General features: G+C 45.2%; 1 protein-coding gene across 6 annotated transcripts in view; it reads left to right on the forward strand.

Annotated features, from left to right (window-relative positions):
• Positions 1-23,816, forward strand: part of gabrb3 (gamma-aminobutyric acid type A receptor subunit beta3) — a 649,138-nt gene that overhangs the window by 288,333 nt on the left and 336,989 nt on the right. For 4 of the 6 annotated variants that reach the window (XM_078402114.1, XM_078402113.1, XM_078402116.1 and 1 more), the window contains 2 exons: positions 22,746-22,837; positions 23,045-23,112. In XM_078402114.1, coding sequence (XP_078258240.1) covers positions 22,765-22,837; positions 23,045-23,112 — 141 coding nt within the window. In that variant the 5' untranslated portion in view covers positions 22,746-22,764. Of the gene's footprint in view, positions 1-21,620; positions 22,582-22,745; positions 22,838-23,044; positions 23,113-23,816 lie in introns of those variants that run through there. The other 2 variants (XM_078402112.1, XM_078402115.1) reach the window with 2 other exon arrangements.

Below are 23,816 nucleotides of genomic sequence, written 5' to 3' on the forward strand. Positions count from 1 at the left end.
AATTTCCTTCAATTCGTTTATTTATTTCAGTGGCGTAGCAATTTATTGATACTGAGGTTGTTGGGAAATTGTTTGTCTGATGTTTGGTTGCTTGGTTACCGCACTTAATCCATGAATGTAAATCTGGTCCGCAGCTACAGTGCCCTGTTTGGGACAAAGACCCATCATTGATTTATTTGCCTCTGTACTCCATAATTTGAGATTTGTAATAGAAAAAAAAATTCACATGTGGATAAAGTGCACATTGTCAGATTTTATTAAAGGCCATTTTTATACATTTTGGTTTCATCACGTAGAAATTACAGCTGTGTTTATCCATAGTCCCCCCATTTCGGGACGCCATAATGTTTGGGACACATGGCTTCACAGGTGTTTGTAATTGCTCAGGTGTGTTTAATTGCCTCCTTCATGCAGGTATAAGAGAGCTCTCAGCACCTTGTCTTTCCTCCAATCTTCCATCACCTTTTGAAACTTTTATTGCTGTTTATCAACATGAGAACCAAAGTTGTGCCAATGAATGTCAAAGAAGCCATAATGAAACTTAGAAACAAGAATAAAACTGTTAGAGACATCAGCCAAACCTTAGGTTTACCAAAATCAACTGTTTGGAACATCATTAAGAAGAAAGAGAGCACCAATGAGCTTACTAATCGCAAAGGGACTAGCACGCCAAGGATGACCTCCACAGCTGATGACAGAAGAATTCTCTCTCTAATAAAGAAAAATTCCCAAACACCTGTCCCACAGATCAGAAACACTCTTCAGGAATCAGGTATGGATTTATCAATGACCACTGTCCGCAGAAGACTACATGAACAGAAATACAGAGGCTACACTGCAAGATGCAAACCACTGGTTAGCCGCAAAAATAGGATGGCCAGGTTACAGTTTGCCAAGAAGTACTTAAAAGAGCAACCACAGTTCTGGAAAAAGGTCTTGTGGACAGATGAGACGAAGATTAACTTACATCAGAGTGATGGCAAGAGCAATGTGTGGAGGAGAGAAGGAACTGCCCAAGATCCAAAGCTTACCACTTAATCTGTGAAACATGGTAGTGAGGGTGTTATGGCCTGGGCATGTATGGCTGCCTAATGTACTGGCTCTCTTATCTTCATTGATGATACAACTGCTGATGGTAGTAGCGTAATGAATTCTGAATTGAAAAGACACATCCTATCTGCTCAAGTTCAAACAAATGCCTCAAATCTCATTGGTCGGCGGTTCATTCTACAGCAAGACAATGATCCCAAACATACTGCTAAGGCAACATAGGAGTTTTTCAAAGCTAAAAAATGGTCAATTCTTGAATGGCTTAATCAATCACCCAATCTGAACACAATTGAGCATGCCTTTTATATGCTGAAGAGAAAATTGAAGGGTACTAGCCCCCAAAACAAGCATAAGCTAAAGATGGCTGCAATACAGGCCTGGCAGAGCATCACCAGAGAAGACACCCAGCAACTGGTAATATCCATGAATCGCAGACTTCAAGCAGTCATTGCATGCAAAGGATATGCAACAAAATACTAAACATGACCACTTTCATTTACATGAAATTGCTGTGTCCCAAACATTATGGCGCCCTGAAATGGGAGGGACTATGTATAAACCCTGCTGTAATTTCTACATGGTGAAACCAAAATGTATAAAAATGGCCTTTATTAAAATCTGACAATGTGCACTTTAACCACATGTGATTTTTCTATTACAAATCTCAAATTGTGGAGTACAGAGGCAAATAAATAAATGATGGGTCTTTGTCCCAAACATTATGGAGGGCATTGTATGTACATATATTTAACATTAAATCAAAATAGAGAATTAATTTCTAACATGAAATCAACAAATTCAGAGTTTCATACAATGAGGAAAGAGGCCATTCTGACCATCAAGAACCATTTACACTGATGTGTAGGAAGGATTTTCAGAAGCTGGTTTATACCAAAGATAGACACAAAAACCTGGAGTAACTCAGCAGGACAGGCAGCATCTCAGGAGAGAAGGAATGGGTGACATTTCTGGTCGAGACCCTTCTTCAGACTGCTAAGATTTCACACTGATTCTATTTTTATTCTTCCTGTTTTTCTATCAGCTTTCCCCAAATTCTACCACTCATCCACACTCGACAGGCAATTTACAATGGTCAACAAACCCACCAACCTCTTAACTCTTTGGTAGGTGGGAGGAAATTAGCAAACCTGGGGGAAACCAAGATTGACGCACAAGTGTGGGTGAGTGGGGGAACCTGAAAGACCTCTGCAGCATGGTGGCGCAGCGGTAGGATTGCTGCCTGCCTTAGAGACCTGGGTTCGATCCTGACTACGGGTGCTGGCTATATGGAGTTTGTACGTTCTCTCCGTGACCTGTGTGGGTTATCTCCAGGAAGCTCCGGTTTCCTCCCACACTCCAAAGACTTTCAGGTTTGTAGGTTAATTGGATTGCTATAAATGTTTAAAAAATTGTCCCTAGTGTGTGTTGGATAGTATTAGTGTGCGAGGATCGCTGGTTGGCCTATACTGGGTGGACCAAAGGGCCTGTTTCCATGCTGAATCTCTAAACTAAACTAAACTAGGTTGATGGGAATGTTTGGAGAATAAAATGGGGATATTGCAGGATTAGTGCAACTGGGTGCTTGATGGTTGGCGTGGTTGCTGAAATCAAAATGTCTGTTTCTGTGCTGTTTCGCTCTCTGAATTTGAAGTTTTGAACCATCTCTAGTTTGTTGCAGTCAATGCAAACTAGGGTATGTGAATCGCTTCACTTCCTGAAGTCGATCACTATCTCCTTTGTCTTGCTGACATCGAGAGAATGAGTTATGTGGTCATAAGTGACAGGAGCAGAATTAAGCCATTCTGCCTCAAGTCTACTGCGCCATTTAATCAGTATAAGAAAATAACTGCAGATGCTGGTACAAATCGAAGGTATTTATTTACAAAATGCTGGAGTAACTCAGCAGGTCAGGCAGCATCTCGGGAGAGAAGGAATGGGTGACGTTTCGGGTCAAGACCCTTCGCCATTTAATCATGGCTGATCCATCTTTCTCTCCTAACCCCATTCTCTCGCCTTTTCCCCCTAACCCTTGACACCCGTACTAATCAAGAATGTGCACTAATGTACTGGTGGCCCTATTGTTCCATTAACCATTGATTGAGCACTTCATCACAAAGTACCTGAAATACTGGTGAAAATTAAGTAAACAATAAGAAAAAACATGCATTTTGACTTTTTGGAGATGAAGGGTTTTCCATTTGAAAACCCTGATGAGTCTCTGGATAAAGTAGATAGTTGCTGCCTTGCACTGTGCATGTGCATTTTAATGCTCATGATGGCAGCATGGAGAAGGATATGAGAATATATATAAATATATAAATAAATAAAAATATATATCATTGAGGTCCATGATTTTCAATGTTTCTTCAGAGTGGCTTTGGAAGCATGTATTAAAGGGCACGGGATAATTTGTAAATATATCCTCTTGCCAGCAAAATATAATTTGCAGCTTGCTCTCATCTACATAGCCTTATAAATCTTAGCTGAGGCTGGAATATAATGAAATCATGCAGAGTTCAAAATTAGGGTTCCAGTGGAAAATGACTGGATGAGTGTGGAAAGGCTGCATATTTTACCTAATGACCTGCTTATTTTTGTATTCCCATGCCAGAGATATAGTGGGTATACCATCAGGAGATGTTAAAATCTTATTGCTGGCTATTGATGGACTGCTAATCATCAACGCAGGGCCACTGCTTATATTTTCTTTTACAAAACAGTAATCTCTCCTTTATTTAGCTACAAGTAGAATTTACACAAATTAACTCCAAGGAGAGGTTGGACAAACTTGCATTGTTTTCTCTGCAGGTTGCGAGGAGACCTGACAGAAGTACACGAAATTATGAGACACACTTGTAGGGTAGACATTCAGAATTTTTCTCCTCGGGTAGAAATGTCAAAGACTAGAGGGCATAGCTTTAAGGTAAGAGGGATAAAGTTTAAAAGAGATGTACAGGCGGGTTTTTTTTTAATTCTGAGGGTGGTGGGTGCCTGGAACGCGCTGCCAGAGGTGGTGATGGAGGCAGTTCATAAGTTATAGGTGCAGAATTAGGCCATTCAGCCCATCAAGTCTACTCCACCATTCAATCATGGCTGATCTATCCTTCCCTCTCAACCCCACTCTCCTACCTTCTCCTTATAACCCCTGACACCCTTACCAATCAACAATCTGTCAACCTCTGGCTTAAAAATATCAAATGACTTGGCCTCCACAGCCATCTGTGGCAATGAATTCCACAGATTCACCACCATCCGACGAAAGACATTTCTCCTCATCCCCTTTTTCAAGGTATGTCCCCTCTTATTCTGAGGCGATAGCCTCTGATCCTAGACTTTCCCACCAGTGGAAACATCCTCTCCACAGACACTCCATCCAGGCAGATGTGATCGTGGTGTTGAAGAGGCCATTTTTTTTTGGGATGGTCACATGGATATATGGGCAATGGAAGAGACATGAATCATGTGCAGGCATCTAAGGTTCGTTTGGGCATCATGTTTGGCAACTCTTCTGTGTTCGATGCTCAATGGGGCACTCAGTTTTTATTGCAAATTGGTGCAATTTTTTAACCATGCCTTCCACCACACTGGTTTAAAACGTCATCTCGGGAAATATTATGGCAAGGATCACTTCATGTTAAAAAATGTGTGGCGAGGGTCATATGTGGCCCCGATGTGTGGCCCCGAAAAAATGTGTGGCCCTGTACAATGTGTTCTGTATCCGAGTCGTTCCACATGTTGAAAGATTGTTCCTATGTTGAAAGACTGGAGCGACTAGGCTTGTATACACTGGAATTTAGAAGGATGAGAGGGGCTCTTATCGAAACGTATAAGATTATTAAGGGGTTGGACACGTTTGAGGCAGGAAACATGTTCCCAATGTTGGGGGAGTCCAGAACAAGGGGCCACAGTTTAAGAATAAGGGGTAGGCCATTTAGAACGGAGATGAGGAAAAACCTTTTCAGTCAGAGAGTTGTGAATCTGTGAAATTCTCTGCCTCAGAAGGCAGTGGAGGCCAATTCTCTGAATGCATTCAAGAGAGAGCCAGATAGAGCTCTTAAGGATAGCGGAGTCAGGGGGTATGGGGAGAAGGCAGGAACGGGGTACTGATTGAGAATGATCAGCCATGATCACATTGAATGGCGGTGCTGGCTCGAAGGGCCGAATGACCTACTCCTGCACCTATTGTCTATTGTCTATTGTCACATTAACATGCGGTACATGGTGTACCTAACATCTCAGTCCCATCCATAAGGGCTCCAAAGGTTGAAGCACAATTGAGTTTTTGGGCAGCACAATGGCGCGATAGTGGAGCTGTTGCCTCACAGCACTAGAGACCCAGTTTCAATCTGGGCTATGGGTGTTGTCTTTGTGGAGTTTGCACACTCCCCCTCCAACCGCGTGGGCTTTTTTCCGGGTGCTCAGGTATCCTCCCACATTCCAAATACATGCAGTTTTATAGGTTACTTGGGCTCCTGTAAGTTCCCCCTAGTGTGTGGGATGCAAACTTTTTCTAATGTTGGCCTTCGTAACAAGAGGAGTTGAGTATAGGAGCAAAGAGGTCCTTCTACAGTTGTACCGGGCCCTGGTGAGACCGCACCTGGAGTACTGTGTGCAGTTTTGGTCTCCAAATTTGAGGAAGGATATTCTTGCTATGGAGGGCGTGCAGCGTAGGTTCACTAGGTTAATTCCCGGAATGGCGGGACTGTCGTATGTTGAAAGGCTGGAGCGATTGGGCTTGTATACACTGGAATTTAGAAGGATGAGGGGGGATCTTATTGAAACATATAAGATAATTAGGGGATTGGACACATTAGAGGCAGGAAACATGTTCCCAATGTTGGGGGAGTCCAGAACAAGGGGCCACAATTTAAAAATAAGGGGTAGGCCATTTAGAACGGAGATGAGGAAGAACTTTTTCAGTCAGAGAGTGGTGAAGGTGTGGAATTCTCTGCCTCAGAAGGCAGTGGAGGCCAGTTCGTTGGATGCTTTCAAGAGAGAGCTGGATAGAGCTCTTAAGGATAGCGGAGTGAGGGGGGTATGGGGAGAAGGCAGGAACGGGGTACTGATTGAGAGTGATCAGCCATGATCGCATTGAATGGCGGTGCTGGCTCGAAGGGCTGAATGGCCTACTCCTGCACCTATTGTCTATTGTCTATTGACGGAGTTGTGATTTTTTTCCGTATCGTATCTCCGTCCACAATGCGGCCTAACGTTGAGGAGTTGGCGGCCTTTGTTGAGAGCTCCATCGCGGGGAGCCTGCGGGACTTTAACATCGCGGAGCCCGCGATCCCTTTGCCAGGGATCGACCTCGGAGCTCCAACGGTTGGTGCTTGTGGACTTACATCATGGAGCCCGCGGTCTCTGGTCAGAGACCAACATCGGGAACTCCAAACCGTGGGAGTTTTGACCGCCCCGTCGGGGGAGTTTCGATCGCCCCGACCCGGGAGCTTCGATCGCCGGCTGTGGGAGCTTTGTTTGCCCTGATGGATGGTTCGACTGCTCCGACTGCGGGAGAAATAGAGGAAGAAGGTTGGACTTTTTTGCCTTCTGTCACAGTGAGGAATGTGGGGAATCCACTGTGGTGTGTGATTATGTTAACTTTTATGTAGGTGTGTGTCTTGTTGCTTTATTTTTCATATGGCTGTATGGTAACTCGCATATCACTGTACCTTAATTGGTACATGTGGCAATAAAAGACCTTTGAAACCTTTGAATCCTTTAATGTCTTCTGTAGAAAGATGATTTGATTAGATCAGATAAGTTGTTTTATGTTAATTCAGGTAGCCTGAAGAGTAAGAAACCAGATTTTAATCTTCCTCTTGGAGAACCGGGATAAAAATGATGCCTGTATTCTTTCTAAACTTAGCTGTCGATGATATAAATGTCATATTAAGAAATGTGTCAAAGCATCACAAACAAAGCATGATCTTGTTATAAAAAGCAGAGCAACAGTGAAAGCATCAGAAATACATGGTTGTATCAGAAAATAAAATAACCATATGCTTTACACCTCTTGCATTTGTCATTTTTAGGCATCATTGTTAGGTCTTTGTATCAAGCAACAAGAAATCACATTGAAAACACGAAAGATTTGCATTTTTATAACCCTTTCAGAACGCATCAAAGTGCTTTGCAGCCAATTAAATACTTTTGGATTATTTGCGTGGCTGCAATGTAGGAAATTTAACTCGGCAGCAAATTTGCACACAGCAAGATCTATTGGTTTTAGTAATGGGCGAAGAGCTAGATTTAGTTACAAGCTCAACACTGCATGATTATTTATCTAATAGTGATGATAATATGATGGAGTTCAATGCAGTGTTTGCAAAAGGAGAAGCATGAAACTGTGACTAAGATTCTCGATTTAGATGTGATAATGAAGAAACGTAGACTGTCCAAGTTAAATTTGACTTATCTGTGAATAGGCAAAATGGAATCTGTGATGCACAACTATTTCGTACACCAAACAGGCAAGAGTTCTACTTCACAAAGAAAATCAAGGTGACCAAAAACATACGAGATAACATAAAGATACAGGGAGAGAAACTGTCTCCAGTGACCTTTCTTCGATTCAGACCTCAGGTGCTGTCTATGTGGAGCTGGCATGTTCTCTCTGTGGCTATGTAGGATTTCCTGGGTACCCTCTCAATCCCAAAGATGTGTTGGTTAATGGACTGGTGTAAATCATTCTGAGGTGCGTGGGGCTAAATCAGGGAGAATGAGTTAAAGGAAAATTAATGTGAGGACGGGATTTTTCTGTGAGGAAATTTGAAATAAAACGGAATGATATTGCATACATGCGCAGCGGTAGAGTTGCTGCCTTATAGCGCGGGGGACCCGGGTTCAATCCTGACTACAGGTGCTGTCTGTGCGGAGTTTGCACTTTCTCCCCATTGCCTGCGTGGGATTTATTTGGCGCTCCGGTTTCGTCCCACACTCCAAAGACATACTGGTTTGTAGGTTAATTGGCTTCGGTAAAGAAAAATTGTCGATTGTCCCGAGTGTGTAGGATTGTGCTAGTGATCGCAGGTCGGCACGGACTCAGTGGGCCTGTTTCCACGCTGTATCTCTAAACTAAACTAAACTGAATGAATGAATGAATGAATGAATGAATGAATGAATGAATGAATGAATGAATGAATGAATAAGTTTATTGGCCAAGTATGCAAATACAAGGAATGTGTCATGGTGCTCCGCTCACAAATGACACCACAAACATACAGTTAACAATTAAGAATAAAGCTAAACAACAAATGGGAAAAACATACACAGGTCCTGATTACCGTGAGAAGCACAAAAAACAACAAACAATACTCTCAGTGGTCCTGGTCTTTTCTCGCCTGCTGCACTTCACTCCCCATCCCCCCCCCCCCCCCCCCCCCCCCCCCCACCCGCACATCCCCTACTTTGAGTCTGTAGAAGGGTCCCAACTAGAATCCATCACCTATCTTTTTTCTCCAGAGATGCTGCCCGACCCGCTGAGTTACTCCAGCACTTTGTGTCTTTAATAGGTTTCAACACTTCGAAAGGACTTTGGGATTGATAAAGAAACCCAAAATTGATATCAAAATCAACATTACAGAATTGTTAGAATGTTATGGAAAAGAGGGTGTCAGGAGCATCAGTGGAAAGTGTAAGCGGTGACATTGCAACTGAAATGTCATAAAATAGTGGGCATGTTGAACAGTCCATGGATGATGCAAATCAAACTGCAGGATTTCAGTACAGATTACGTTGGATTAGAAATCTCAACAAAATTATATTCATATGATACGATATGATACGATTTGATATAACTTTATTTATCCCAGGAGGGAAATTAGTTTGTCAACAGTCATAAAGCACAGGATAAAGCTCGAAGGGCCGAATGGCCTACTCCTGCACCTATTGTCTATTGTCTATTGATACATGAAACATGAAATTAAAGTGACGCGTGGAAAGTCCAGGAATGGGGATGTGCAAAGATTGGGGGGGGAGGGGAGGGGAGTCAGTCTACCCCACGACAGAAGGGTTTGATAGCCACAGGGTGAAAGGATCACCTGTGGTGTTCTGTGCAGCATCTTGGTGGAAACATTCTGTTGCTGAAGGTGCTCCTCAGGTTGACCTGTGTATCATGGAGGAGGTGAGCTGTATTGTCCAAGATACTTCGCAGTTTTCGTAAAGAGAGAAATCATATGAGGAATAGATTGGGTAGACGCACAGAATCTCTTTCCCAAGAGTTGGGGAATCAAGAACCGGAGGACATAGGTTTAAGGTGAGGGAGGAACAATTTAAAAGGAATCTGAGGGATAACTTTTTCACGCAAAAGGGTGGTAGGTGTATGGAACGAGCTGCCGGAGGAGGTAGTTGAGGCAGGTATTATCGCAAGGTCTAAGAAACATTTCGACAGGTACATGGATGGGACAGGTTTAGAGGGATATGGGCCAAATGCAAGCAGGTGGGACTAATGTACATGGGACTTGTCGGCTGGTATGGGCAAGTTGGGATGAAGGGCCTGTCTCCACTTTGTAAGACTCTACGACTCTATGAATACACAAGCTAGAGTTGTATTCCTTGCAATTTAGAAAAATAAATGGTGATATAATTACATTTTACAGGATATTAAAGTGAATTATTAGAAACCATTTCCATTGTTTGAAGAGTCTAGGAGCAGGGGCCATAAACCAAACATTAAAGCTCGGTCTTTAAGGAATAAATTAAGCAAACACATCCACTGGCAAAAGGTGTTAGCAATTTGAAAATCTGTACTGGTGCTAGGCGGCTTGTTAATTTTAAATCTTGTCCTGATAGATCACTATTAATCCAAGACGTTAAGGGATATCAGGGAAAATTAAGCACATGGTATAAAGGAATTAATCTGTCCTGATCTCAATGAATGATGGAACAATGTCAAGGGGTCAAATGGATTATTGATGACAATCAGATAATCTGTTTATCATTCTAGTTGATTGAGGGATAAATATTGGAAGGACATCATCAATAGCTCTCCTCGATAAATGACTTAGGATATATTGGTATATTGATTTCTGTAACTTCATGATTCTTGTCTCCCCACTCCCTCAGTTCCTCAGTTCCTCCCCCATCCAAGTCATTGTCCTAGATTCTACGTCATCTTGTTGAGCCTCATTGTCTGTAACTCGTTTTCACCTCGCCCACAGATTTAGATTTTTTTAGGTTTCGAAATACAGCACGGAAACAGGCCCTTCGGCCCACCGAGTCCGCGCTGCCCAGCGATCCCCGCACATTAACACTATCCTACACACACTAGGGACAATTTTTACATTTGCCCAGCCAATTAACCTACATATCTGTACGCCTTTGGAGTGTGGGAGGAAACCGAAGATCTCGGAGAAAACCCACGCAGGTCACGGGGAGAACGTACAAACTCCGTACAGACGGCGCCCGTAGTCAGGATCGGACCTGAGTCTCCAGCAGCAACTCTACCGCTGCGCCACCGTGCCGCGAAGCTAACAATGGCTTGTTTCCTTTTTCATCATTACTTTTTTGCTTATCTTTCATTCATTTGTTCTATATCTCCCTATCTCCCTATCTCACTGTCTAGTTTCCCTCTCCCCTGACTCTCAGTCTGAAGAAGGGTCTCGTCCTGAAATGTCACCTATTCCTTTTCTCCAGAAATGCTGACAGACCTGAGTTACTCCAGCTTTTTTGTGCCTATTTTCGGTTCAATCCAGCACCTGCAGTTCATCCCTACACATAGGATACATTAAACCCAGCTGAGAGGCAGAGGTAGTCTTCGATTAAAACCTCATTAACAGAAGGCACCCTTTGCATTGTGTCATCTAAAATGTTGTTGTCACATATCAGAAAACCCGAATCTATAGTATTCTAATCAGTGATGAGACTGTGTACAACTTAGTGATGGCTGATACATTATATGAAACTTGAACAAATACATGCATATGTATATGTATAGATCTTTATTAAAAAACAGCTTTTCTTGACTAGGTGATAAACTGGTCCTTGAATCCGAAAGTGAAGCATGTAGCTATAAATGTAAAGAACTGCCAACAACTGCAGCAATTAATATCTCATCGATCCTACTGTGGCCTATTTTGACCACCTCCCCATGGAGAGTGTCTCAGTGGTGACCTTAAATGGGACAAGACCTGTCAGCAGCTATACATCACAACTGTGCTGTAGGATCCACTTTAATCATGATGATGGCACAGAGAATAGGTAAAGTGTTCAGTCACAGCTTAACTCGATAATGAAATAATATTCAACATATCAAGGTTTCTATCAATTTTTATATGTGGTAAATTAATGTTAAAGCGCAAAGTACTTGTGCTATAACACCAGGATAAGCGGTCGACCAAGAAAACCAAGTCCAAACTTTAGGGGCGGCACAGTGGCGCAGCGGTAGGGCAACTGCCTTACAGTGCCAGAGACCCGGGTTCGATACTGACTATGGCCACTTGTCTGTACGGAGTTTGTACGTTCTACCCGCGACTTACGTGGGTTTTCTCCGAGATCTGTGGTTTCCTACCACACTCCAAAGACGCACAGGTTTGTAAACTAATTGGCGTGGTACAAATGTAAATTGTCCCTAGTGTGTGTAGGATAATGTACGTGTGCGGGGATCACTGGTCAGTGCGGACTCATTGAGCCAAAGGGCTGTATCTCTGAACTGAACTAAACTAAACTAAACAAATCAAGCTGTTGTTAGGCAACTGAACCATCCTGCCACAACTGGAGAGCAGTCCTGAACTACTATCTCCCTCATTGGTGGCCCTCGGACTATCTTTAATCTTCTGGCTTTATCTTGTGCTAAACGTTATTCCCTTCTCATATATCTGTTGTACACTGTGAATGGCTCAATTGGAATCATGTACCATCTTTCTGCTGACTGGCTAGCCCGCAACCAAAGCTTTTCACTGTACCTTGGTACACGTAACAATAACCCAAAACTGAAACTGAAATAAAGCCAAAGTAATGTCTATACTGCTTATACACACTTATGCTAAGGACAATAACTAACTCCATATGCAATAATTCCTGGAATGGCGGGACTGTCGTATGTTGAAAGACTGGAGCGACTGGGCTTGTATACTCTGGAATTTAGAAGGATGAGAGGGGATCTTATTGAAACAATAAAATTATTAAGGGATTGGACACGCTAGAGGCAGGAAACATGTTCCCGATGTTGGGGGAGTCCCGAACCAGGGGCCACAGTTTAACAATAAGGGGTAGGCCATTTAGAACGGAGACGAGGAAAAACATTTTCACTCAGAGAGTTGTGAAGCTGTGGAACATTCTGCATCAGAAGGCAGTGGAGGCCAATTACCTGGATGTTTTCAAGAGAGAGTTAGATAGAGCTCTTAATGATAGCGGAGTCAAGGGATATGAGGAGAAGGCAGGAACGGGGTATAGATTGTGGATGATCAGCCATGATCACAGTGAATGGTGGTACTGGCTCCAAGGGCCGAATGGCCTACTCCTGCACCTATTGTCTATAATAAGCTATCAACATGTTAACAAGAACATAAAAACTGATCGTGTCGATGCAAGTATATAATTGGGGTTATCAAGTGGGCATCTCCCTTCACTGGTGTTTCATTGAGTTAGGCTGACGACACCTCGGGAAGGCTCAACAGTTGGTTCTGGCTTCCCAGAACAACCCCCCTCAATCCCTGCTCTCACCACCTACGCTACCAATACCTACTAAATAAAGGAAACTACAGACGATTAATTCACTCAAAGAAATGCTAAACACTCGCATCCTAACCCGTCGTTAACCACAAATATCGACCTACAACCTATTGAGTATATTATGTAAAGATGAACTTTGAGAAAGACATCTTTACATAAAGATGAACTAGGGGGGATTCTTATACTTTTCATTGTTGAATTAATTTTAGTTGAAAGATCTTTGTTTCAAATGTTTGATTTTCCTCTCCTGAACTAATGCAGGGCTGACTATATTCAGAGACTTAATTGTAACACTGTGTAAATGAATTAATTGCAAAAGATTGCGTTAGCAGAGATAATTACATAACCTCACCTTGAACAAACCTGTTGGTTCAAGAATTATGTTCAGCATGAATACAAAGTCTATAGGAAATTGCGAACATTCACAGTAAAGTACTGACTTTGATTTGTATTTAGCTTATGTCTGTATGATTAAGCACAATGCCATTGTTTTAAATTCTTTTCCCCGCTGGTATTAAGGATTCCATAGATTTTTTTTTATTTCTTGCTTCTGCTCTTATATTTCATGTTTTATAAGCCACAGTGCTCCACGATAATGTGGAACTGTAGTCTGTACCATGGAATATTCATTGGATGTCAAGCCCACATTTCAAAGGCAAGATACAACAAAGAGATATCTGAGGGCTTCAGGAACAAAGTTTTGCAAAGCGACTGAAAAGCCTTTCTATCTGCGATTACAATGGAGCCAAACTGGCCCATAATTATAAATTCCGGGGGGAAAAATAAATCTGAAATATCTTTTGATTATACTTTGTGCGTCATTCAAGTTTGAACACAATGTCATGAAAATGGGAAACAACAGCTCCTTCTTTCTGTGCATTAAGTACTTCTTGATGAAGGTCATTAAGGTGTGAATCATGACAGAAGCAACACTGCCCATTGCCATGGGATCAAAAACATTGCAGCAGTGATCCTTAGTTTGTTAATCATTCACCAGATAGTACTTACTGCATAAGAAGATTGAGTTTTGTTTTGCCTTTTCGTGACATTGATAAATTGGGCCTTACAGCATCTCCTTCACATAGAATCTCTGAGACATGGATATAGAGATGAAATGATTCTGGGATCTGGTCCTTGTCGATAAAAACATGGTAATTTTATTCATTTAGCAATTTTTCAAAAGTTATCTCCTAGAAAACCAGGGCTATGGAAGAAATACAAAAATCAAGGGCGTTTAATTGTCATATGCATTGTTTAGTTTGGTTTAGTTTAGTTTAGTTTAAACATACAGCGCGTAAACAGGCCCTTCAGCCCACTGAGTCTGCACCGACCAGCGATTCCCGCACATTAATACTGAAATAAAATCTTGGCTTCAATCAAACTTCCTCAAACTCAATTGCAACAAATCTGAAATCATCATCATTGGTCCAAAAATGCTCACCAAATCCACCCAAAACTTCATCCTCAACATTGATGGTCTCCCAGTATCCACCTCACCTCACATCCGGAATCTTGGAATCATCCTTGATCAAACCCTCTCCTTCGACAAACACATCAAACACATCACAAAGACAGCCTTCTTCCACCTCAAAAACATTGCCCGTCTCCATCCATCCCTCTCCTCCACAGCTGCAGAAACCCTCATCCACGCCTTCATCACCTCCCGTCTGGACTACTGCAACAGCCTCCTCTATGGCGCACCCTCAAAAATCATCAATAAACTTCAATACATTCAAAACTCCGCTGCCCGTCTACTCACACACACCTCGATCCGTGACCATATCACCCCCGTCCTTTATAAACTCCACTGGCTCCCCATCCCCCAGAGAATCCAGTACAAAATCCTCCTCATAACCTACAAAGCCCTCCATAACCTGGCCCCATCCTACCTGAGCGACCTCCTCCACAGGCACACTCCCACCTGCAACCTCCGCTCTGCCGCTGCCAATCTCCTATCCCCCCACATCCGGACTAAACTCAGATCCTGGGGGGACAGGGCTTTCTCCATCGCTGCTCCCACCCTATGGAACTCACTACCCCAAACCGTTAGAGACTCCCCCACACTCACCACATTCAAAACATCGCTGAAGTCTCACCTGTTCAGTACTGCCTTCAACCACTGAAGGTCACCTCACCTTCTGTTTCCTTTCTCTGTTCATTTATTTATTTACTTATTTATCTATTTATTCATTTCCCTATGTTCTCAAAATCTCTGTAAAGCGTCTTTGAGTATATGAAAAGCGCTATATAAATAAAATGTATTATTATTATTATTATTATTAACACTACCCTTCACACATAGAAACATAGAAAATAGGTGCAGGAGGAGGCCATGCCGCCCTTCGAGCCAGCACCGCCATTCATTGTGATCATGGCTGATCGTCCCCAATCAATACTCCGTGATGCATCCGCTGCTCTAGATGTCAACTTATTTACATCGGCGAAACCAAGCGCAGGCTCGGCGATCGCTTCGCTGAACACCTGCGCTCAGTCCGCAATAACAAAACTGATCTCCCGGTGGCCGAGCACTTCAACTCCCCCTCCCATTCCCAGTCTGACCTTTATGTCATGGGTCTCCTCCAGTGCCATAGTGAGGCCCACTGGAAATTGGAGGAACAGCACCTCATATTTCGCCTGCGCAGTTTGCAGCCCAGTGGTATGAACGTCGACCTCCAACTTTAGATAGTCCCTCTGTCCCTCCCTTCCCCTCCCCCTTCCCAGATCTCCCTCTATCTTCCTGTCTCCACCTATATCCTTCCTTTGTCCCGCCCCCCTGACATCAGTCTGAAGAAGGGTCTCGACCCGAAACGTCACCCATTCCTTCTCTCCCGAGATGCTGCCTGACTTGCTGAGTTACTCCAGCATTTTGTGAATAAATCGATTTGTACCAGCATCTGCAGTTATTTTCTTATAATACTCTGTGCCTGCCTTCTCCCCATATCCCGTGATTCCACTAGCCCCTGGAGCTCTATCTAACTCTCTCTTAAATCCATCCAGTGATTTGGCTTCCACTGCCCTCTGTGGCAGAGAATTCCACAAATTCACAACTCTCTGGGTGAAAAAGTTTTTTCTCACCTCAGTTTTAAACATTAGGGACAATTTCACATGTACACCAAGCAAATTAACCTGCAAGCCTGCACGTCGTAGGAGTGTGGGAGGAAACCGAAGATCTCGGAGAAAACCCACGCAGGTCACAGGGAGAACGTACAAACTCCATTCAGACAAGCACCATACAGTCAGTAGCGAACCCGGGTCTCTGGCGCTGTCAGGCTATTTCACCCATTGGGCACAGGATAATGAAATTCTTGCTGCAGCTTTAAAGGCACTTTAATACAATAACACAACAAATAACTCATTATACAATAAACTATTAGTCATACGAGGTAACAAGACCATAATAGTACAAGGCTAATGGGTGTGGAATTGGTCAGGTTTGGAGGTCATTGTGTCAGAACCTTGCTATGTAACTCTGGCAGAATAAGCAGAGATCACTAGTTAGATCATCCAAACAAATAACTTGAATTAACATTTTCAATTCTATTCAAAATTAAACACACATTTATCTCATTACATCACCGAATCGAAAGACAGTTACTTAAGAATGGAAATTAAATCTGATTTAAGGCATGGAGAAAGCAAATGCTTTGATCTCCCCCTCCAACATGATAAATGTCTGGGTGCAACTCAAAATGTCTAATACACAAATGTAGGTGTTTAGAATTTAGTGCGTGGTGCTACAGTATCTAGTGAGTGCAAGATTGTGAACTGTCCTTCATGAATCGTGTTTAGGTCTTTCCAGCAGTGACCATCGTTGTTTTGAGTGTATCGTGATCTCTCCAATTTGTAGGCTTTCATCTGGAGCTGCGTCGTAATACATTTCCTTTTAATGTTATCAAAGAAGTGAATAAATAAGAATTCATGCAGTTGGATACCATTGTCCAATTGTCATTATTGTCAGTAAAAGGAATGCATTATATCATATATTTTAATTTTATTTGACCTTCTTTGAACACTATTATTTATTTGATAATAGTTTATTTGATCACTATCCTTCATCAGCGATAGGAGCAGAATTAGACCTATCGTTGCCCTATTGGCCCATCAAGTCTTCTCCGCCATTCAATCATGGCTGATCTATCTTTCCCTCTTAACCCCATTCTCCTGCCTTCTCTCCATTGCCCCTGACACCTGTACTAATCAAGAATCTATCTATCTCTGCTTTAAAAATATGCAGTGACTTGGCCTCCACAGCCTTCTGTGGCAATTAATTCCCCAGATTGTCCACCCTCTGACTGAAGAAATTCCTCCTCATTTTCCTTTTTTAACGAGACACATGAAACTGCAGATGCTGGAATCTTTAGCAAAACACAAGAGTGCCAGAGTGGCTTAGAGGGGTCAAACAGCACCGGGAGTGGGAATGAACAGATAACGTTTTGGGTCGGGTCATTTCTCCAGTCTGAAGAGGGACCCGACCAGAAACATTGCCTGTCCATTCCCTCCCTAGATGCTGCCTAACTCGCTGAATTCCACCAGCATTTGGCACTTTGGTTTAATTGTTATTATGTTTTGATATACAGGGACATATTTTGCATAGAAACCTGGTCATGTTGATATCCCAAGGGGAAGAGATGGGACGGTGAAAATAAATACAGAGATTTTGAAACAAAAAAAGACAAAACTCGTCGGGTCAGTCAGCAACTATTAAAGCACAATTTCAACGTTTTGGGTCTGGACTCATGGGCGGTTTGGACAAGGGTAAGAATCCATTTGTGGGCAACAACGTGAGATGTTCAGTTGGAAGGAAATGCAGATGCTGGTTTAAACCGAAGATAGACCCAAAAAAGCTGGAGTAACTCAGCGGGACAGGCAGCATTTCTGGAGGGAAGGAATGGGTGACGTTTCGGGTCGAGTCTGAAGAAGGGTCTCAACCCGAAACGTCACGTGTTCCTTCTCCCCAGAGGTGCTGCCTGACCCGCTGAGCTACTCCAGCTTTTTGTGTCCATCTTCAATTTGAGATATTGCTAAGGCCCAGGCTGAGATAAACAGAAGGCACAATACAATGCCAATTCTAACTCCCTCTCGCATGCTAAGCATATATCTAGAATTCTGAAGAAGAGTCACAACCCGAAACGTCACCCATTCCTTGTATCCAGAGAGGCTGCCTGTCCCTCTGAGTTGCTCCAACATTTTGTGTCTATCTTCGGTGTAAATCAGCATGTGCAGTTCCTTCCTACATAAATCTAGATGTGGCAACTCTTCGAACGTTACAGTGGTCACTGTAAAGCTTTGTTGAATGACCTGATTCAACGATGCAATGTGCTTGTTTTGGAATTGCCTGAAACTTAGAAGTGTGAAAACGCACCCCAGCAGATTCGGGGACAGTTTCGTCCCAGCTGTTGTCAGGCCACGGAATCACCCTCACACAACCAGAGAGCAGCGCTGAACAACTATCTACCTCTTTGGTGGCCCTCGGACCATCCTTGATCGGACTTTGCTGGTTTTACCTTGCACTAAATGTTATTCCCTTATCATGTTGGGGAAGTCCAGAACCAGGGGTCACAGCTTAAGGATAAGGGGGAAGTCTTTTAGGACCGAGATGAGAAAACATTTCTTCACACAGAGAGTGGTGAGTCTGTGGAATTCTCTGCCGCAGAAGGTAGTTGAGGCCAGTTCATTGGCTATATTTAAGAGGGAGTTAGATGTGGCCCTTGTGGCTAAGGGGATCAGGGGGTATGGAGAGAAGGCAGGCACAGGTTACTGAGCTGGATGATCAGCCATGATCATATTGAATGGCGGTGCAGGCTCGAAGGGCCGAATGGCCTACTCCTGCACCTATTTTCTATGTTTCTATGTATCTACGCACTGTAAATGGATCGATTGTAATCGTGTGTCGTCTTTCTGCTGACTTGTTAGCACGCAACATAAAGCTTTTCACTGTACCTCGGTACACCCGACAATAAAGAAGGGTCTCGACCCGAAACGTCACCCATTCCTTCTCTCCCGAGATGCTGCCTGACCTGCTGAGTTACTCCAGCATTTTGTGAATAAATAAACTAAGCTCAACTGAACTGAACTTTAATAGGGCCGTAATAGATGTTGGGGTCGGAGACGGGGGAATGAATAAAGCCAACACGGGATGAATTATTTTCAACAGAATTTCATCATGTATGAGAACCAAGCAAATGTGAGCGGTGAAAACCGTTGACTATTGATCATGGTTGGCAGATTGGCAGTCTGTAGATGGCCATTACATCATGATGTTGTGTGAATGCTCAGCTTCTCATCAATACCGTAATATTTCGGTTCCAAAATAGACAGGAGTGGCAACGGAGAGGGAGGCAGAAGTCTAAACGAGGCCCTTTCTAATTAACGGACACAAAAAGCTGGAGTAACAGCGGGTCGGGCAGCATCTCTGGCGGGAAGCAATGTGGGTCGAGACCCTTCTTCAGAGACGTCTCGACCCGAAACGTCGCCCATTCCTTCTCTCCAGAGATGCTGCATGCCTGACCCGCTGAGTTACTCCAGCATTTCTGTGTCTATCTTCGGTGTAAACCAGCATCTGCCAGTTCCTTCCCTCGGACTAACCATCGTCTCGCCCCGTGTGGTGTGTGGCTTTGTTAAATCTCGCCACCTATTTTGCAGTATTCGTATTGGAAATCGCCCTCGACAACCCCGAGATACCCTGCGTGTCTTTAGCCGTCCGTTTTGAAAGACTCGCCCTCTTTACATCAGCAGTGGTCCACAAATAGATTTTAAAAAATTGAAGATGTCCATCTTTTCATCAGAGATCACATGGTGTGTGGCCTGGAATAGAACAGTTATAATGCTCTCTGTCAGTTGGACATGCTGCTTAATGTTAGCCACTGGCTTTTCAGGTGAAGTCCCTCATTCTCACCTCCCTCCCCATTCACTCTGCCACCCTCTGCACCAATTTAACATCTAATGCTGGACGTGCATATCCAGCTCCCGGTCACTCGCGGTCTAACCGTGGTCTCTGACGGTGCATTGAATACAATTCTTCAGAAGTACCATTCCCACTCTCCCGCCCGTTAGATGCGAGATTCCACCGGGTAGTCCCAGATTACAAGCGGACCTTCTTAAACCCGCCCCTCTTGTAAACTTTGTGAATCCGGATTAATTGGAGAGCAGAACACTTCCACGGGCGGGGAGAGAATGCATTTGAGACATTGTGCCACACTGTGTTAAAAAAATAAAAAAAGCTCAGTTACAGACCCAATCTGCAGCTAAATGGCCGTCCTGTAACGTTTGCAATCTCTCGCTTTCTTGAAATAGCTCGCACTCCTTCTCAGTCAAACTCTCCCATCCTCAATCTCATCAATAGGTGGCATTTACTGCTTTTCTATAGCTTTCCGGCTTTGCAAGGGTTATCGCCCCCATTAGAGATCCCCCCACCCCCCTCCCTTCCCCCCCTCCCTTCTCCCCCACCCCCTCCCTTCGCCCCACCCCCCTCCCTTCTCCCCCACCCCCTCCCTTCTCCCCCACCCCCTTCCCTTCTCCCCCCACCCCCCTCCCTTCTCCCCCTCACCCCCTCCCTTTTCCCCCACCCCCTCCCTTCTCCCCCCACCCCCCTCCCTTCTCCCCCACCCCCCTCCCTTCTCCCCCACCCCCCTCCCTTCTCCCCCACCCCTCCCTTCTCCCCCCACCCCCCTCCCTTCTCCCCCACCCCCTCCCTTCTCCCCCCACCCCCTCCCTTCTCCCCACCCCCCTCCCTTCTCCCCCACCCCCCTTCTCCCCCACCCCCTTCCCTTCTCCCCCCACCCCCCCTCCCTTCTCCCCCCACCCCCCTCCCTTCTCCCCCACCACCCTTCTCCCCCCACCCCCTCCCTTCTCCCCCACCCCCCTCCCTTCTCCCCCACCCCCGCTCCCTTCTCCCTCCACCCCCCTCCCTTCTCCCCCCACCCCCTCCCTTCTCCCCCCACCCCCTTCCCTTCTCCCCCACCCCCCTCCCTTCTCCCCCACCCCCCTCCCTTCTCCCCCCACCCCCATCCCCCCCTTCTCCGTCAAACCCTCCCATCCTCAATCTCACCAATAGGTAACATTTACTGCTTTTCTGTAGCTTTCCGGCTTTGCAAGGGTTATCACCACCCCTCCCTTCTCCCCCCGCCCCCTCCCTTCTCCCCCCGCCCCCTCCCTTCTCCCCCACCCCCCTCCCTTCTCCCCCCCACCCCCTCCCTTCTCCCCCCCACCCCCTCCCTTCTCCCCCCACCCCCTCCCTTCTCCCCCCCACCCCCTCCCTTCTCCCCCCCACCCCCTCCATTCTCCCCCCACCCCCTCCCTTCTCCCCCCCACCCCCTCCCTTCTCCCCCCCACCCCCTCCCTTCTCCCCCCCACCCCCTCCATTCTCCCCCCACCCCCTCCCTTCTCCCCCCACCCCCTCCCTTCTCCCCCACCCCCCCTCCCTTCTCCCCCACCCCCCACCCCCCCTTCTCCGTCAAACCCTCCCATCCTCAATCTCATCAATAGTTAACATTTACTGCTTTTCTGTAGCTTTCCGGCTTTGCAAGGGTTATCGCCCCTATTAGAGATCCCCCCTCCTCCCTCCCCCTCTCTCCCCTCCTGTGTCTCCAGTGCGATTCTTTGCTCCTTCTAACACAATTCATTCCCTTTTTGCGTTTTGCGTTGAGCTCACCGGAGCCCAGGCGATGCGCTCTGTCCCTTTTACACCCAGTGCAAGCCTCCGGCTACTTCAAACCAGCGCACCAGTCCCTCCCTCCCTCCCTCCCTCCCTCCCTCCTTGATTATCCCAGGAGCTCAGGTTGCCCCATTACCCCTCCTGTGTGATGTTACTGTCGACTCTGCCCCTGATCCTGGCTGGTTGAATCGGCCGTCAGTCTGTGCGACGCTGCAATCGTAGAGGGGCTGAATCAAGGGGGGTTGGGGGGGAGTATTTTAATCACATGCTTCGCCGCGTCCTCTTCATTTTTCCTCCCCTGCCAAGCTAACCCGGGGCTTCCACAAACTCCGACCATCTCGCGTGCGGCGACACCAACCTTCTCGCCCAACCTTGGTCCCAGGCACCTTCTTCTGGGTGCGTGAGATGTGAACGGGAGAGGGATTCGCCCGTCTGGACCGCCGGCCAGTGTACGATGGCAACGAATTGGATGGATTATAACCGTGCGGCCGTTTCCATTGCTCTAGCGCCGAGGCAGTTGTCTGAAATCTATTTTTCTTGAGGACTATCAACGACAGTCTCTCATTCTGTGAGTGCATGTGTGTGCGTGTGTATATATATATATATATATATTATATATAATATATATATATCAAAAAAGAAGGCGAAGCCGCCTCTGAATATGGGATTGTGCGAAGACCTGAATTTCGACTTCAAGTGAACGTGGAGAAAGAGAATTAATTCAAGGGAGAGAGAGAGAGAGAGAGAGAGAGAGAGGAAAAAAAAATAAGACTCTTGTACGAGCCTTTCAGCAGTACTGTGACAAGATGCATCCATCCAAGAAGGACCATTAGATTTTATTCGCAAGAATTAACGGCGTCTTGTGCAGAAACACACACACACACACACACACACACACACACACACACAATAACCACAGGATCGAGACGAAAAGAAAACAACCTCTTTTTTTTTTTTTTTTTTGCTTCTTCTAATCATTTATGAGCCATGTCGGTCAATGATGGGTAAAGCTTTGCTCTGCAGTCTTATCCGATGCTTTGGACTTTGAAGGGAGCCTCGTATTCCGCCGGGCATTTGTTGCCATTTTGACCCCACGAACTAGTTTTGTCGCCCAACAACCAAGGAATGTGGACATACCCGGGAAGACGTTACTTTGGTATTTTCTCAGCGCCGGTGGTATTGGTGGCGGTAGTTTGCTGTGCTCAGAGGTAAGGCGATCCGAAACGCGGTGGATGGGGAGTCAGCTCGCGTATTAAGGGACGGAATGTCAATTGGGAATGAATTATGATTTTTCAATTTTCTCTCTTTCTCTCTTCCCCTCACCCCCCCCCCCACACCCCCCTCCCCCCTTGTGTGTGTCTTTCGACCCCAGCGTAAATGAACCCGGAAACATGTCGTTTGTCAAGGAGACTGTGGATAACATGCTCAGAGGATACGACATTCGCCTGAGACCCGACTTTGGAGGTAAGGCTTAGTTCGTATCATTGCCCCCCCCCCCTCCCCCCCAAGCCAAACGGCCCATTACAAAATCTGTGCGGCATTAGATCCCCCCCCCCCAAGTCAAACGGCCCATTACAAAATCTGTGCGGCATGAGAAGAAGAACTTTTGACCAAAAATAAATAATAATAATAATAATAATAATATTCTTCTCGTCCCCATTTGTACCCAAGGTCCACCAGTCAGCGTTGGGATGAATATCGACGTCGCCAGTATCGACCACGTGTCTGAAGTTAATATGGTGAGTGGATTATTATTATTATTATTATTATTGTGCTATATTATTTTGACACACGCCGGTCCTGGTCGTTGATGGGATGTGTCGAGGTGGATATTGACAAAGGTGTTTCAAAAGTACAAGGGGTATCGCTTTTGAATTGATGCGGTGTTGGAGGGGAAATCAAGCTGCTGGCTTTCCTTGTGTTCCACCATGCGGAATTGAGAGTGTGTTGTGTTGTGTGTGTGTGTTGTGTGTGTATCTGATTTGGTGGGGCGCCTTCATGCAGTCGGTGCGGCGTGGTGAAATAAGGCTTCCCCCATCTCCTACCCTTTGCACGATGTGTATAAATCAGACCGGAGACCCCGGCATTGGTGCCATCTACTGGTAATGTACATCTCAGTGCGTGGAGACTGTCGCTGTTATTCGGTTTTTTTTTGCAAAAAAACCCCCAAACCCTCCCTTCTCTCTGCAAACCAGAGGGACGCTCGTCCAATCTCCCGGTGTTGGCAGCGATTGAGGGATTGATCGCTGGTTGCCAGTATTGAACGCGGACTTCCATCTGCACTGCGAACTGGGGGGATCTTGTTGTGAAAACGGACTGCAGGGATCACGGAATTTCATCACGTGCCTGTGACTGTCAAAAAAAATAAATATATTTTTAGACTGATTCAATGCAATCTATCTGGATGGGCCGACGTTTCCACGCACCGGGAGCTATGCATTCA

This window comes from Rhinoraja longicauda, chromosome 7, assembly GCF_053455715.1.
Source record: "Rhinoraja longicauda isolate Sanriku21f chromosome 7, sRhiLon1.1, whole genome shotgun sequence".
NCBI lineage: Eukaryota > Metazoa > Chordata > Chondrichthyes > Rajiformes > Arhynchobatidae > Rhinoraja > Rhinoraja longicauda.